This window comes from Pan paniscus, chromosome 6 (genome assembly GCF_029289425.2).
Source record: "Pan paniscus chromosome 6, NHGRI_mPanPan1-v2.0_pri, whole genome shotgun sequence".
NCBI classification, from domain to species: domain Eukaryota; kingdom Metazoa; phylum Chordata; class Mammalia; order Primates; family Hominidae; genus Pan; species Pan paniscus.
In genome coordinates, this window is record NC_073255.2 from 120,277,800 (window position 1) to 120,293,149 (window position 15,350).

General features: G+C 56.0%; 1 protein-coding gene across 4 annotated transcripts in view; it reads left to right on the forward strand.

The window, feature by feature from the left end:
* Positions 1-15,350, forward strand: part of CUX1 (cut like homeobox 1) — a 468,328-nt gene that overhangs the window by 450,455 nt on the left and 2,523 nt on the right. For all 4 annotated transcript variants that reach the window (XM_057302918.2, XM_055114738.2, XM_055114737.1 and 1 more), the window contains exons 15-20: positions 7,334-7,461; positions 8,212-8,278; positions 9,215-9,327; positions 11,919-12,035; positions 13,952-14,035; positions 14,719-14,775. In XM_057302918.2, the coding sequence (XP_057158901.1) occupies positions 7,334-7,461; positions 8,212-8,278; positions 9,215-9,327; positions 11,919-12,035; positions 13,952-14,035; positions 14,719-14,775 (566 nt within the window). The remainder of the gene's footprint in view (positions 1-7,333; positions 7,462-8,211; positions 8,279-9,214; positions 9,328-11,918; positions 12,036-13,951; positions 14,036-14,718; positions 14,776-15,350) is intronic.

Sequence of the window (15,350 nt, forward strand, 5' to 3'; positions counted from 1 at the left end):
CTGACCAACATGGTGAAACCCTGTCTCTACTAAAAATACAAAAATTAGCCAGGCGTGGTGGTTCATGCTTGTAGTCCCAGCTGCTCGGGAGGCTGAGGCAGGAGAATCTCTTGAACCCAAGAGGTGGAGGTTGCAGTGAGTTGAGATCATGCCACTGCACTCTAGCCTGGGTGACAGAGTGAGACTCCGTTTCAAAAAAAAAAAAAAAGAGAGAGAGAGACTTAAGACAGATTCAGCATCAGGAGTGATGGAGAGGAGTGAGGCTACCTCCCGGGGTTTGGTCTGAGCCACCGAAGGGTCGCAGAGAGCTGGGTCAGGCCGGGAAGGGGGTCTCTGCCTATCCCTGCAGATGTCACCTCCCGAGGCTGGACTACAGGGGTCCACACTTGGGCTTGGGGAGTACAGACTTAGGGAGGAAGGGATCAGGCTGAAATTCAGACCTGTGAAGGTTGAAATGCCAGTAGAAAATCAAGTAGAAGATAAATCCAAGGAGAGGCGTGGACTGGAGTCCCACACTGGGGAGGCATTGGCTTGTCAATGGCATCCCGCATGGCCAGAGCGGATGAGGGGGCAGAGTGAGGCATCTGCGGACGGTCCCTGTGCAGCAGCAGCAAGAAGCTTAGCAGGGAGGGCAAGGACCAGTCAGGGAAACAGGGCAGAGCAGCCAGCCGGGGAAGGAGGCCCAGGAGGGTCGGTGACCTGGAAACTAGCTGCTAACACAGCAGCTCAGATGAGAGCCGAAAAACAAGGACGTGGCAATGTGCGGAGGTCATTAGGGACCTTGGCAAGGACAGTCAGCGTGAGGGGTGGCAGAGTCTGATGGGAAGGGCTTGAGGAATTGGAGGAGTGGAATTAGACGCTTGACAAGAGACAGCTTCTTCAAGGAGTTTTGCCGGAGTGGGGTCAAGGGAAGGGGCGTGTGTGCATGTGTACATGCCTGCTAGGAGAACATGCTTGCATGCATGTAGAAGGCAAGAGCCGGTGCTGCAGGAGAGGGTGGCATTGCTGGAGACCCCATTGCATAGGGGTGGGGGCCAGCACCTGCAGGCATGGGGAGCCGGGCGGGGGGGCTCAGTGGTCACCTGAGGCTACCTGCAGGATCTACAGGTGCAGAGGCAGGGAGAGGTGGATGAGGCAGCAGCTTGGCCCCCTCAGTGTCCTCCTAGCAGAGATACCATATGCACCAAGCGTCTCCACCATTCCTACCTGGCCTGCAAGTGATTTAATAAGACAGGGGCAGCCGGACATGTGGCTCATGCCTATAATCCCAGCACTTTGGGAGGCTGAGGCGGGTGGATCACCTCAGGTCAGGAGTTCGAGACCAGCCTGGCCAACGTGACGAAACTCTGTCTCCACTAAAAATACAAAAATTAGCCAGGCATGGTGGTGCATGCCTGTAATCCCAGCTGCTTGAGAGGCTGAGGCAGGAGAATCACTTGAACCTGGGAGAGAGAGGTTGCAGAGAGCCGAGATCATACCATTGCACTCTAGCCTGGGTGACGAGTGAAACTCCGTCTCAAAAGAAATAAAAAATAAAAAGACAGGGGCCCCTCGCGCCTTCAGGAAAACCGTAGGTACAACACCGCTGGCCTCGCTATGATAAGTCTCTGCATTTAATCCTTCTGCAGTCAGAAATCATGCCTAGACTTTTTTTGGGCATGGTGCAGAGAGGGACAGGGTCTTGCTCTGTCACCCAGCCCGGAGTGCAGTGGTGCAATCGTAGCTCTCTGCAGCCTGGAACTCCTGGACTCAAGCGATCCTCCCGCCTTCGCCTCCTGAGTAGCTGGGACCACAGGTGCACACCACGATGCCCGGCTAAGTTTTGTATTTTTCTGTAGAGATGACGTTTTGCCATGTTGCCCGTGCTGGTCTCAAACACCTGAGCTCCAGCGATGCTACCACCTCTGCCTCCCAAAGTGCTGGATTCCAGCCGTGAGCCACCGCACCGGGCCCTCCTGAAGTCTTGACCTTAAAGATGCTTTGATTCCCTCCTCCCCTCTGTGAGGTGCCCCCTCTAGGATGTCTTTGTGGGTTCTCCCAGAGGATGAGGTCCCAGTCTTTCCTGAGGGGAAGGGGACCGCCTTGGGCCCTTGCCCCACAGACTCCTTTCCTGAGCCCCTTTCCCTGTCTTATGCTCACTTATCCACCCGTCGCCTGTCATCCCTCTCTCCCCTAAACAAAATCTGTCCCTCTCTCCTGGGTTTCTGGGTTGCAGATGGTCCATTCCACACACTCTGTGCTTCTCAAGATCCCCTCTCGGGCACACGTTACTGCTCTTCCACCACTTCTGCCCATCGGGATGTGCCTTGCAGCCCTGCATGCCCCCACCACCTCGACGACAACACCTTCGCCTCGCTCAGCCTCTCTGTAGCTTCTGACCCCCTGACCCTCCGTATTCATTGACCCTCCTGCCTCATCTTGGTGCCTTCACATGCATCCTCCTGCTGTCTCCCCTGCCTCCTGCCGCTTCTTCTCAGGGTCTTTGTGGGACCCCCTTTGTGGATCACCCCCTGAAGCTCTGGCCACCTCACAGCAGCACTGTCTCAGGACCTGTCCACCACCCCTGATTTTCTGTATGAGCTGTTCTTGCATTGCTATAGAGAAATACCTGAGGCTGTGTAATTTATCAAGAAAAGGGGTTTCTTTGGCTCATGGTTCTGCAGGCTGTACCAGAAGCGTGGCGCTGGTGTCGGTTTGGCTTCTGGGGAGGCGTTGGAGGCTTTACTCATGGTGGAAGGCGAAGTGGGAGCAGGTGTGAGACATGGCGAGGCCAGGAGGAAGAGAGAGAGAATGGGGGTGGGGGAGGTGCCACGCTCCTTAAACAACCAGATCCCTATCTCAGAGACAGCACCGCGCCACAAGGGACCCGCCCTGTCCCCCAAACACCTCCCACCAGGCCCCACTTCCAACACTGGGGATTAATTACTTTTTTTTTTTTTTTTGAGACAGGGTCTCACTCTGTCACCCAAGCAAGAGTGCAGTGGTGTGATCACAGCTCACTGCAACCTCTGCCTCCTGGGCTCAGGTGATCCTCCCATCTCAGCCTCCCTAGTAGCTGGGACTACAGCTACACCACCACACCCAGCTAATTTTTTGTGTGGGTTTTTTTGTTTGTTTGTTTGTTTGTTTGTGTAGAGACAGGGTTTTTCCATGTTACCCAGGCTGGTCTCGAATTCCTGGGCTCCAGTGATCCTCCCTCCTCAGCCTCCCAAAGTGCTGGAATTATAGGCAAGAGCCACTGCACCTGGCTTGATTACATTTCAACATGAGATGTGGACAGGAATGAATATCCAAACTATATAATTCCACCCCGCCCCCTCACGCAAATCTCATGTCCTTCTCACATTGCAAAATACAATCATGCCTTTCCAACAGTACCCCAAAGTCTTTTTTTTTTTTTTTAGATGGAGTTTCACTCTTGTTGCCCAGGCTGGAGTACAATGGTGCCATCTCAGCTCACTGTAACCTCCGCCTCCCAGGTTCAAGCCATTCTCCTGCCTCAGCCTCCCAAATAGCTGGGATTACAGGCACCCGCCACCATGCCTGGCTAATTTTTTTTTTTTTTTTTTTTGTATTTTTAGTAGAGACGAGTTTTCGCCATGTTGGCCAGGCTGGTCTCAAACTCCTGACCTCAGGTGATCTGCCCGCCTCAGCCTCTCAAAGTGCTGGGATTACAGGCATGAGCCACCACGCCCACCCCCACAGTCTTAACTCATTACAGCATTTTGGTCACAACCATCGAACAAGTCTCTAAGAAGTTCCAAACTTTCCCTCATCTTACTGTCTTCTTCCAAGCCCCCCAAACGCTTCCAAGCTCTGACCGTTGGGGCCCTAGATCTCCTCAACCGGCATATCCAGCCTCAGGTCCACAGGTCCAAACCCCACCACACACATGCCCTTAGCTGTTCACAAGCACCTTCGTGCTTACCAGAACCGAGCCAGCCAGCTGTCCACCCCTTCCCCCACAGGGGGCCAGGCCTGGGCCTCCCCACCTGGGTTCTGTACAGCGATGGGGTCCACAGCTCTCTCTCCAGCTCCTTCTGTGGCCTCGCCCCAGAGCCCTGTACTCCAGAGGTTGAAGAACTTGCCGAAGGTCGTGAAATTCATAAAAGGCAGGGCCAGAATGCAAGCCCGGTTCTGGACTTGACATCAAGTGGCCACCAGAGATGTCACCCCAGCTTCCCCACATGCGTGTTCCAGCCTCCAGCAGAGAAGGCAGGGTGAGGCAGCCGGTGGGGGATAGGGGACCCTCCCGTGGCCGGTGAGGCCCTGTCCTTCTCTAAGTACATCTAACTGAGGCCCCTCTCTGGGGGAAGCCCGCACAGCCAGTCTCCTGGCCTTCGCTTCCTCCCAGCGTGGAGTGACAGTTTCAAAGCACAGCTCTGGTTGCTGCTGGGATCCAGCTGGGCTCTGGGACAGTGTCCAGATCCTGTCCCCTGCAGCCTCCAGTTCTCTGTCCACCCCCCTCTACCCACAGCCTTCCCTCCAGTCTCACCGTCTGCCAGCCTCTGCTGCCTTGTCTTACCCAGCCTGTTCTCTCTGCCTCACGAGCAGCCATCCCCCAATTCTGCTGCCCGTGCAACTGGCCTGTGCTCCTATCACCCCAAGCCACCTCTTCAGGAATGGCCTCCCCCAACTACTCAGCCCTGCACCCTCAGATCCCCTCAGGAGCTAACCCAGTGCCCAGAGCATCTGCAGCAGCGCCAATGGCCAGGCCTCCAGGCCAGCTTAACACATGGGCCTTTTCCAGGATAGCGGGCCACCAGCTGGGAACTGGGGCAGCCTAGGATAGAGGGTTTGCAGCCAGGGTGCTCACACCTGCACAGAATGTCACCTATATACACGGCAGGACTGTGTGCCCACCCCTGCAGTAGCAGACACAGGAACAAGTGCACGGGGACCAGGCCCACGCACCCCATCATCTCCCTGGTGCCCACGGATGGTGCTGGGAGCTGCAAGTTGCTGCCACCCCAGGCACCTGACCAAGACCACACTGGGGTGGTCACAGACTGGGGGCAGAGAAAACAGGCAGTGCAAGGAATCATCTCAGCAGCTTTTTATCTACCCCTCTTGCCAGGCGCACACCTCCAGGGAAAAGGGCTCACTCTGGCCGGGCAAAAGTCACCTCTGCAAAGGTTCTCCATCTCAGCCCTGTCTCTCTGTCCCCCAGGCCCTCATCCCTGAGGTGGAATGTGGCTTCCCTGAGCCTTGTTGGAGCTTAACACCCTCTTTTTATCCCAGGAGTCTGTCCCCATGGTCCCAGCACGGTTCTTGGATGTGCTCCTGTTTGTGGCCAAACTGAAGCATCCCCTCCCTTGGTCCAGGACCTTCACCTCTATTAATGTGACCCAAGGCCCCATTAGCTTTCTGGTGGTTTCCTCTCCCTACATCTCACAACCGCTGTCCACCTCCCATCCTAAGCATCAGTGGCCGGCTCTGCCATCCCATCCCACAGGCCAGGACCCAAGGACTCTGTACTCAGGCCAGGAGGGCATGGTATTTATTGTCTCTCTGGACCTCTCCCCTTTGGGGTCTCCTTAAAGTCCCTGCAGGTGGCCCAGGGCCAGCCCCAACCCTGCCCCCGACAGTCCTCCCTCCAAGGCCGGGTCCTGCCTTCAGGTCCTGCCTCTTCCCTCATCCCCTCCTCACTTCCACAGATACCACCTTCCTGCCAGGGACCCAGGGGCTCAGTGAATGTCTGAAGGAAGAAATCCATTTAGGGGCCCAGTGCGGTGGCTCACGCCTGTAATCCCAGCACATTGGGAGGTTGAGGCGGACAGATCACTTGAGGTTGAGACCAACCTGGACAACATTGCTAAACCCCGTCTCTACTAAAAATACAAAAATTAACTGGGCACGGTGGCAGGTGCCTGTAATCCCAGCTACTCAGGAGGTTGAGGCAGGAAAATTGCTTGAACCTTGGAGGCGGAGGTTGCAGTGAGCCGAGATGGAGCCACTGCACTCCAGCCTGGGTGACTGAGTGAGACTCTGTCTCAATAAAATAAAATAAAATAAAATAAATCCATTCGGGGCCTGAACGAGGCAAGACTCTGGTGTGGGCAAGGGCTTAGACAGAGCTGGGGGTGGATGCCTTGGGTTTGGTCCCAGGTCGGGAAGCCTCCGTTCTTTGACTGTAAAATGTGAATCGTCTTTTCTGACTCATCTATAAGGACTTGGTGTGCAGTGGGAACCCAGGAGCATGTGGGGGTGAGGCTGGGCTGCCCCATCCTGGCCCAGGACACTGGGCAGGTATGACAGCCAGTCAGCAGGCCGCACAGTCAGGGATGAGTCCACGGAGGAGGCCGCACATACCATTTCCCTGGCACTGCCCACAGCCTGTGGCCTTTGTGCATTTCTGAGGCCACAGTGCCCCCTGGCGGCTGTGCAGCCTACCCCAAAGGACAGCGTCCTGGGTCTCAGGCCTCAGTCTCCCTCTCTGCGGCCCCAACAGCTCACCCTAAACAAGGTTTATTGTTACCATGTTACATGTCACCATTTGGGACCAGAAAGGGGGATCCAGTGGCCCTGAGCCGCACAGTCAACCAGAAACAGGGCCAAACCTCACCCTCAGGGCTGCCTGGCTCCTGGGTCACTGAAGTCCTGCCTGGCAATGCGTGCTTGGGTCTGGGTCCCTTCCCCGACGTCTCTCACCCTCCTGCAGGGCAGGAAAGTCACAGTTTGGATGCTTTGTTATAAAGATGACCCTGGCAACTGGAGGAGGGAGAGACAGACAGGGCTGTGGGTCGGGGGACTCCTTGGGGACCACGCCGCCCCAACCACTGCAGCTGGAGCCTCTGTTGGGGGCGGGACCAAGCACCTCTGTTGTCAGCCCAGAGGTGGCACCCCTACGCGCCCCACTGCACCCCCGCGGCTTTCTCTGCCTCTCCTACCCCCAGGCTTCCCACTGGACATTATCCCAGAACATCAGCTAGGAAGCAACTTGAGCCTCCTTGCCCCTGCCTGACAAGCAAAGTGAGACCCAGAGAGGGAAAGGGGCTGGCCAGGGCCCCCCAAACAGCCGTGGGCAGAGCCACATTGCACCGGTTTCTCCTAATCCCTGACCTGAGCTCCTTCTCCTACCCAGGGGATTTCATCAATCCAGAGAGTGCTTGGGGCCAGGAGTGCCTCTGACAGTCAGGGAGGGCTTCCTGGAGGAGGCCCTAGGTCTAATGGGGTCTTCTAGGCAGTGGTGAGTTGGGAGGGAATAGCCAGCACTCTCACAGCATCCAGGCAGCCCTGCTTCCAGACCGTGGGTTGGAGAGGCAGAACCAAGGGAGGGCACCAAGGGTCCCACCAGGCTCCCTCTGACGGCCATGTCTTCCTTTGGCCACAGGACGCTGTGCGGAGCTGCAAGTCCGTATCACTGAGGCTGTGGCCACAGCCACTGAGCAGAGAGAGCTGATCGCCCGCCTGGAGCAAGACCTGAGCATCATTCAGTCCATCCAGCGGCCCGATGCCGAGGTGAGCCCACCCCCCTGCCCCATGCCCATCTCGCTACCTGCCCAACTGACTTAGCCTCTGCAAACACTGACTTCCCAGATTAGCCTGTGTATCAGGCAGCTGGTGACAACCCAGAAGGGCTGTCACCTAAAACCATTGGGTTCTCCCTGCTTACTCCATGAATACCACCCTGCCTCCGATTTGGGGTGACAGGCCATGGGGCAGAGGCCACAGGGCTTCCTAGCGGTAGCACAGAGGCCCGTCTTTCCAGGCACTGCCCTGAGAGCAGAGGCAGAGGCAAGGCCAGGACCATGCACCCATCTCCCAGCTAAAGGACCTGGAGCCCAGAGATCACAGCAGGCTGGGACATAAACAGCCCAGGGAGGGCATCTCCTCGCCCACCTCCCATTCTATAGAGTCCACAGTAGGACTCCGGGAGAGAAGTCTGGGCTGTCCCAGGTCACGTGGCAGGCTGGTTGCAGGGCCAGGGAGGCCCAGGTGTCTGATGCATGTCAAAGCTGAGTGGCTTCGAGGAGAGCTGCACTGCTGCTGAACTCTGGCCTCAGGAGTGACTCAGGGCCCAGCCGTCTCTTCTTTGGTAGCTCATGCCACGTGTCCAGGTCCGGGCCCTCCTGCAGCCAGCCTGCACCCTGGATGGCCCCACCCACTCCTTGCCACACCCACCCTGCCATTTGCCTTGGCCATGCTGAAAGGGAATATTCCGTGCCCATTGTGCGGAGGCACCTCCTCATCGCTTCCTGTCACCTGCAGGGTGCCGCTGAGCACCGCCTGGAGAAGATCCCAGAGCCCATCAAAGAGGCCACTGCCCTATTCTACAGTAAGGAGAGGCCTGACCCATGGGAGGAGGGAGGAGGAGGGAAGAGGAGACAGGTGATACCGCCTGAGAACACAGATCCCCAAAGAGTAGTCCCTTCCTCTAAGAAGGTCAGGCCCCCACGCCTGCAATGCAGCAGCAACCTTCAAAGGGTCGGGTAAGGCTAGGTGTGGTGGCACACACCTATAGTCCCAGCTACTTTGGAGGCTGAGGTGGGAGGATTGCCTGAGCCCAGGAATTGGAGGCTGCAGTGAGCTATGATGGTGCCACTGCACTCCAGCCTGGGCGACAGACCGAGACCCTGTCTCTAAAAAACAAAAAGGTGAATGAGCCCTCAACCTGCCTTTCTGGATCTTAGACTGACACCCCCCACCTTGGGGCCCTGACCCTTCAGCCCTGCCGGTGGCCTGTGAAAGGCTGGTGAATGGTGGTCAGCCAGGCCTCACTGCCAAAGTGCAGCCGGAGGTCCATGCAGTGAGGGGAAGGCAGCCTCCTTGGGTATTGAGGACAGAACCTGAGGCTGCTGGACTGGGATACTGGGGGTGTGCCCATGCCTCCCCAGTTCCCCTCCTGCCCCTTTGCTTCCCCAGGGGATATAGGCCTAGTCTGACAGCTGCAAGGGTCTCAGATTCAAGGACAGAGTGACTGGGAGGGGAGTTCTGGGCCTGGCCCTCTGACAGCGCAGACGGGGGTGCTAGGCCCTTCCCCAGAGTGCGTATTGTCAGGTCAGCCCCTGCCATCCATTCTCACGCTCCCCGGTTCCCCTGGCTGTCCCCTCCCCTTCCCCGACCTGCCCAGCACCAGGGAGTCAGACACCATGTGGCTTCTACCCCATGGCATTTGGCAGAAATCCCCCAGGGCTGGGGGACCCACCCCAAAGGGCCGCCTGCTGGGTTCCACCTCCTGCCACCCCCCAAGCCACCCTCCTCTACCTGCTAGGACCTGCAGCACCAGCCAGCGGTGCCCTCCCAGAGGGCCAGGTGGATTCACTGCTTTCCATCATCTCCAGCCAGAGGGAGCGCTTCCGTGCCCGGAACCAGGAGCTTGAGGCTGTGAGTCACATCCTTCTCTCCCTGATGCTCCTTGGGCCCAAGGCCACAGTTGGGGAACACACAGGCTTTCAGGAGAGAGATGCGGCACAGACCGTAAACCTCAGGGGGAAGAGATTTGTTCTGTGCAGTCAGGGAGGGCTTCCTGGAGGAGGTCATGCCACACTGGGCTTTGAAAGAAGACTCAGATGCTCACAGTAGAAGAGACACGGGGGCCAGTGAGCCAGAAGGGAGCATAGATCATTCCAGGCGAAACAAGTCGCCAGGCAAGTGCCCTCTTGCCAGGCTGGGGGGTGTGGCCTTCAATCTGCAGGGAGGGGCACCAAGGAAGGATTTAAGCCAGGCAGTGGCACTGCAAGAATGCAGGGTGAGCCAGGTGCGGTGGCTCACACCTGTAATCCCAACACTTTGGGAGGCTGAGGCAAGTGGATCACTTGAGGTTGGGAGTTTGAGACCAGCCTGGCCAACATGGTGAAACCCTGTCTCTACTAAAAATACAAAAATTAGCCGGGCATGGTGGCGGGCACCTGTAGTCCCAGCTACTTGGGAGGCTGAGGCAGGAGGATCGCTTGAATCTGGGAGGTAGAGGTTGCAGTGAGTTGATGAGATCGTGCCACTGCACTCCAGCCTGTGTGACAGAGCAAGACTCCATCTCAAAAAAAAAAAAAAAAATCCTTCCTTTTTAAGGCTGAATAATATTTTATTGTGCATATAGACCACATTTTGTTTATCCATTCACCTATTCATTTACATTGCTTCCACCTTTTGGCTGTGGCGAATAATTCTGCTGTGAACATGGGTGTATAAATATCTCTCCAAGTCTCTGCCTTCAATTCTTTTGGGTATCTACCCAGAAGTGGAATTACTAGATCCTATGGTAATTCTATGTTTAACGTTTTTAGAGGAAGCGTCATACTGCCATATACTTTTTTGTACTGCTCAAGTTTTGGTTGTGTTTGTTTTTTGAGACGGAGTCCCGCTCTCTTGCCCAGGCTGGAGTGCAGTGGCACAATCCTGGCTCACTGCAACCTCCACCTCCTGGGTTCAAGCGATTCTTCTGCCTCAGCCTCCCAGATAGCTGAGATTACAGGCGTCTGCCATCACACCCAGCTAATTTTTGTATTTTTAGTAGAGACAGGGTTTCTCCATATTGGCCAGGCTGGTCTCGAACTCCTGACCTCAGGTGATCTGCCCACCTCAGCCTCCTAAAGTGCTGGGATTACAGGCGTGAGCCACCGCGCTGGCCACTGCTTGAATTTTGAATAGTGTGAAAGAAACACTTATTCAAGCATTTGAATAAATTGAAAACTGAGATTCCATTTCACGTTGCCTTTAGATTGGCAAATATTAAAACCACAGCGTGTGATTCCATGAATACGAACATTCGGTATAGGCAAATCCATAGAGACAAAAAAGAGACTGCCGGTTACCAGGCAGTAGGGGAGGAGGGAATGGGGAGTGACTGCTGGCAGGTTTGGGGTTTCTTATTGGGGTGATTTTAAATGTTCTGGAATTAGGTAGTGGGGATGGTTGCATAACATTGTGAATACAAATGACTGAACTGTACACTTTGAAATGCTGATGTTTATGTTACGGGTATTATATCTCAATAATAGTTTTTAAAAGGCTAATACCAATGACAAAAAAAAGTATGAAGAAATCTGACCAGGCATCGTGGCTCATGCCTGTAATCCCAGCACACTGGGAGGCCAAAGTGGGAAGATTGCTTGAGCCCAGGAGTTTGAGACCAGCCTGGGCAACGCAGTGAGACCCTGACTCTGCAAAAATAAAAAAGTAGCTGGGCATGGTGGTGTGAGCCTATAGTCCCAGCTACCTGGGAGGCTGAGGTGGGAGGATCGCTTGAGTCAGGAGGCTGAGGCTGCGGTGAGCTCTGGTCATGCCACTTTATTCTAGCCTGGGTGATAGAGCAAGACCCTGTCTGTAAAATATACAGACAGGGGCCAGGCGCAGCAGCTCACGCCTATCATCCCAACACTTTGGGAGGCAGAGATGGGTGGATCACCTGAGATCAGGAGTTCGAGACCAGCCTGAACAAAATGGTAAAACCCTGTCTTTACTAAATACAAAAAAACTAGCCAGGCATGGTGGCACATGCCTGTAATCCCAGCTACTTGGGAGGCTGAGGCAGGAGAATCGCTTGAACCCGGGAGGCAGAGGTTGCAGTGAGCCGAGACTGATTGCGTCGTTGCACTCCAGCCTGGGCAACAAGAGCGAAACTCCGTATCAAAAAAATAATAAAAATAAAAATAAAAAATAAAATAAAATATATAGACAGGGTCTTGCTCTGTCATATATTAAGGTTGATGCAAATGTAATCATGGTGTTTGCCATTACTTTTAAGGGCAAAAACCACGATTACATTTGCACCAACGTAATACATATGAAGAAACCTGACCCAAGATCCCTGACTTCTGCCTGTGGTGGGGCCACAGTGGGGGAAGGGGCAGCTTTACAGAGTCAGGCAGGTCAAGGAGAAGGCTGTGGGCACAGAAGGGGCTCCAGGTAGACAGAGCAGCACCTGTGCCAGCACGGAGGCCTCTCCCCCACCCCTTTCCTTGCCCCTCCCCCCACAGGAGAACCGCCTGGCCCAGCACACCCTCCAGGCCCTGCAGAGTGAGCTGGACAGCCTGCGCGCCGACAACATCAAGCTATTTGAGAAGATCAAGTTCCTGCAGAGCTACCCTGGCCGGGTGAGGGCCCTCCCCTGGCCTCAGCTCCAGGTGGACCAGGCAGGGAGAGAGGCCGATCAGGGCTCTGGAGATGGGAGGGTCGGGGACCAAGACCTGCTGGGCAGCACTGGGCCCCAGAGGCCCCCTGAGGCCTTCCGACATCTCCCCACCCACCCACCTGCCTGCTAGCTGCCCTCCCTAAGCCGGGAGAAGCTCACAGAGTGGAGCCCCTGTCCAGATTCATTCATAAAAACTGGCCAGAAGGACCAGGCACAGTGGCTCATGCCTGTCATCCCACCACTGTGGGAGGCCGAGGCAGGAGAATTGCCTGAGCTCAGAAGTTCAAGACCAGCCTGGCCAACATGGTGAAACCCCGTCTCTACTAAAAATACAAAAAAAGTATCCGGGCATGGTGGTGCACACCTGTAGTCCCAGCTACTCAGGAGGCTGAGGCAGGAGAATCGCTGGAACCTAGGAGGCGGAGGTTTCAGTGAGCCAAGATCACACCACTGCACTCCAGCCTGGGCAACAAGAGCGAAACTCCGTCTCAAAAATAAAATAAAATAAAATAATGAAATGAAATGAAATGAAATGAAATGAAATGAAATGAAAAATAAAATAATAATAAATAAAATAAAATAAAATAAAATAGAAAAGAAAATACTAGCCAGAAGGGCCAGGCACAGTGGCTCATGCCTGTAATCCCAGCACCGTGAGAGGCCGAGGCGGGTGGAGTTTGAGACCAGCCTGGCCGACATAGTGAAACCCCATCTCTACTGAAAATACAAAAATTAGCCAGGCATCGTGGCACGTGCCTGTAGTCCCAGCTACTCAGGAGGCTGAGGTGGGAGGATCACTTGAGCCCAGGAGGTACAGGCTGCAGTGAGCTGAGATCCAGTCACTACACTCCAGCCCAGGTGACAGAGCAAGACCCTGCCTCCAAAAAATAAAAATAAATAGGCTGGGCATGGTGGCTCAGGCCTGTAATCCCAGCGGTTTGGGAGGCTGAGGCGGGCGGATCATTTGAGGTCAGGAGTTCCAGACCAGCCTGGCCAACATAGTGAAACCCCATCTCTACTAAAAATATAAAAATTAGCTGGGCGTGGTGTCATGCACCTGTAATCTCAGCTACTCAGGCGGCTAAGGCAGGAGAATCGCTTGAACCTAAGAGGTGGAGATTGCAGTGAGCCGAGGTCACACCATTGCACTCCAGCCTGGGCGACAGAGCGAAACTCTGTCTCAAATAAATAAATAAGCAATAATAAAAAATGTAAACAGAATTTGGTCCACACTCCAAAAAGCAACCAAGAGAGTGGATCAGAAACTCACTTGCCGAGTTTTTCTGGGCTAGGAAGGCCTGTGCGTGGCTTCTCTCAGCCCCCAGGCCTCCCAGGGACCACCCCGTGCCAGGAAACCCTTTCTATGAGTGAGAGAAGAGCGTGGGGCATAGTGGGGCAGGGATTCACCTCTCCCTGTTCCTTTGGGGCCCAGCAGCCCCCAGCCCTGTCCCCACCCATCAGAGCCGCTCCTTGGCCACCAGAGGGCACTCAGACTCTGCAAACCAGCCTGGCTCTGGGTGGCCAGCTGGGGGGCGTCTCCTCTCCCAGCTGCCTGCCTGCCCGCATGACCACCCCACACTCCCAGCAAACCCACCTTCCTGCAGCTGCGCCCGGCCCTGCCTGGGCCTCAGTTCCCCATCTGTGCCCGGAGGCACTGTGGCCCTGACCCCATGGGTAACTCCATGCCCCTGTGGCAGGAGGCACCAGCCACATTCACGTTGTCACCCCAGCACCCTCTCCTCCCGCCTCTGGGATCTAGGGCTCCCTCCCCCACTTCCCTTTTTTGCAGATGAGGAAACCGAGGCTCCCCTGGGCTCCTGCCCTTCCCGCTGGGCCCCAAGGCACTGACTGGTTCTCTTCCCCTCCCTGTCTGTGCAGGGCAGCGGCAGTGATGACACGGAGCTGCGGTACTCGTCCCAGTACGAGGAGCGCCTGGACCCCTTCTCCTCCTTCAGCAAGCGGGTTCGTGAGCCCAGCCTGGGCAGGGGAGGGGAGGGGCATCAGCCCAGGGAAACCCAGGGGTCCCCCCATCACCTGGCCCCCATCCCTGAGCACTCGGCCTTCCCTGGCTCCCCTCCACCTGCCCTCGTCTGGGTGCTCTTGGCCAGCCTTGCCACGCCAGCCCTGTACACCCTGGCCCCTCAGGCCAGGAGCCCCCCCAAGACAGCCTCCCCACCGCTTCAGTGCAATGTAGGCCCAGGGCCCATTCAGGAACACCTGCCGATGGCTACCTGAGGGTGTGTGGCAGTGACCGGGTTAACCTGGAGTGCATTTGCGGGACAGGCAGACAAGGAAAAACCAGTTACAGCTCCCAGAGTCGGGCGATCCATTGTGGGGACCCCACCCCACAACTCCCCTCCCCCACCCAGACTGCAGAAGTTCTGCCCGTGGAGAACTTTCCCATGGGCAGAATGGACGGCTGCAGAGGCGGGGAGGGGCTCTCACAGATGTCAGGGGAGTCCAGAATGTCACAATGAGTAGACTGTGCACCCAGGGAAGCCCCTGGCAGCACCCTGGCAGCCCCCTGGGGGTCTGCAAGAACAGCGGGCAGGGTGTCCTGTGGCTGGCCAGGCCCTGCTCTCTGCCACAAGCCAGGGCCTGTGAGGTCCTTTGGGGTCCTTTCCTGATTGTCCCTCCCTGTGCAGGAGCGGCAGAGGAAGTACCTGAGCTTGAGTCCCTGGGACAAGGCCACCCTCAGCATGGTGAGTCCCTGCCCCTACCCACCCCCTCCCTGGACAGGCCTGAGCCTCTGTCTCCAGGCACCTCTTCACCTGCCCTGCAGCCCGGGCTGGAGGAGCCGCCTGCCCTGCCAAGAGTGGCTGTGTGATCTGGGACAGGGTCTCTCCCCTTCCCGGGCAGATCCTCTGAGAGCATGGTTCACAGCATGGTTCTGAACTGGGCTGTAGAGGGGGCATTCCTCAGAATTCCTGCAGCCTAGAGTCAGACATGGTGGCTCACACCTGTCATCCCAGCACTTTGGGAGGTGGGAGGATTGCTTGAGCCCAGGAGTTCGAGACCAGCCTGGGCAACACAGTAAGATCCTGTCTCTACAAAAAATAAAATTAGCCAGGCGCAGTGGTGTGCACCTGTAGTCCCAGCTACTCAGGAGGCTGACGGAGGAGGATCACTTGAGCCTAGGAAGTCAATGCTACAGTGAGCTGTGACCACTACATTCCAGCCTGGGCAACCTTGTCTCAAAAAAATGTTTTTAAAGAATTCCAGTGGCCGGGCACAGCAGCTCACGCCTGTAATCTCAGCACTTTGGGAGGCCAAGTTG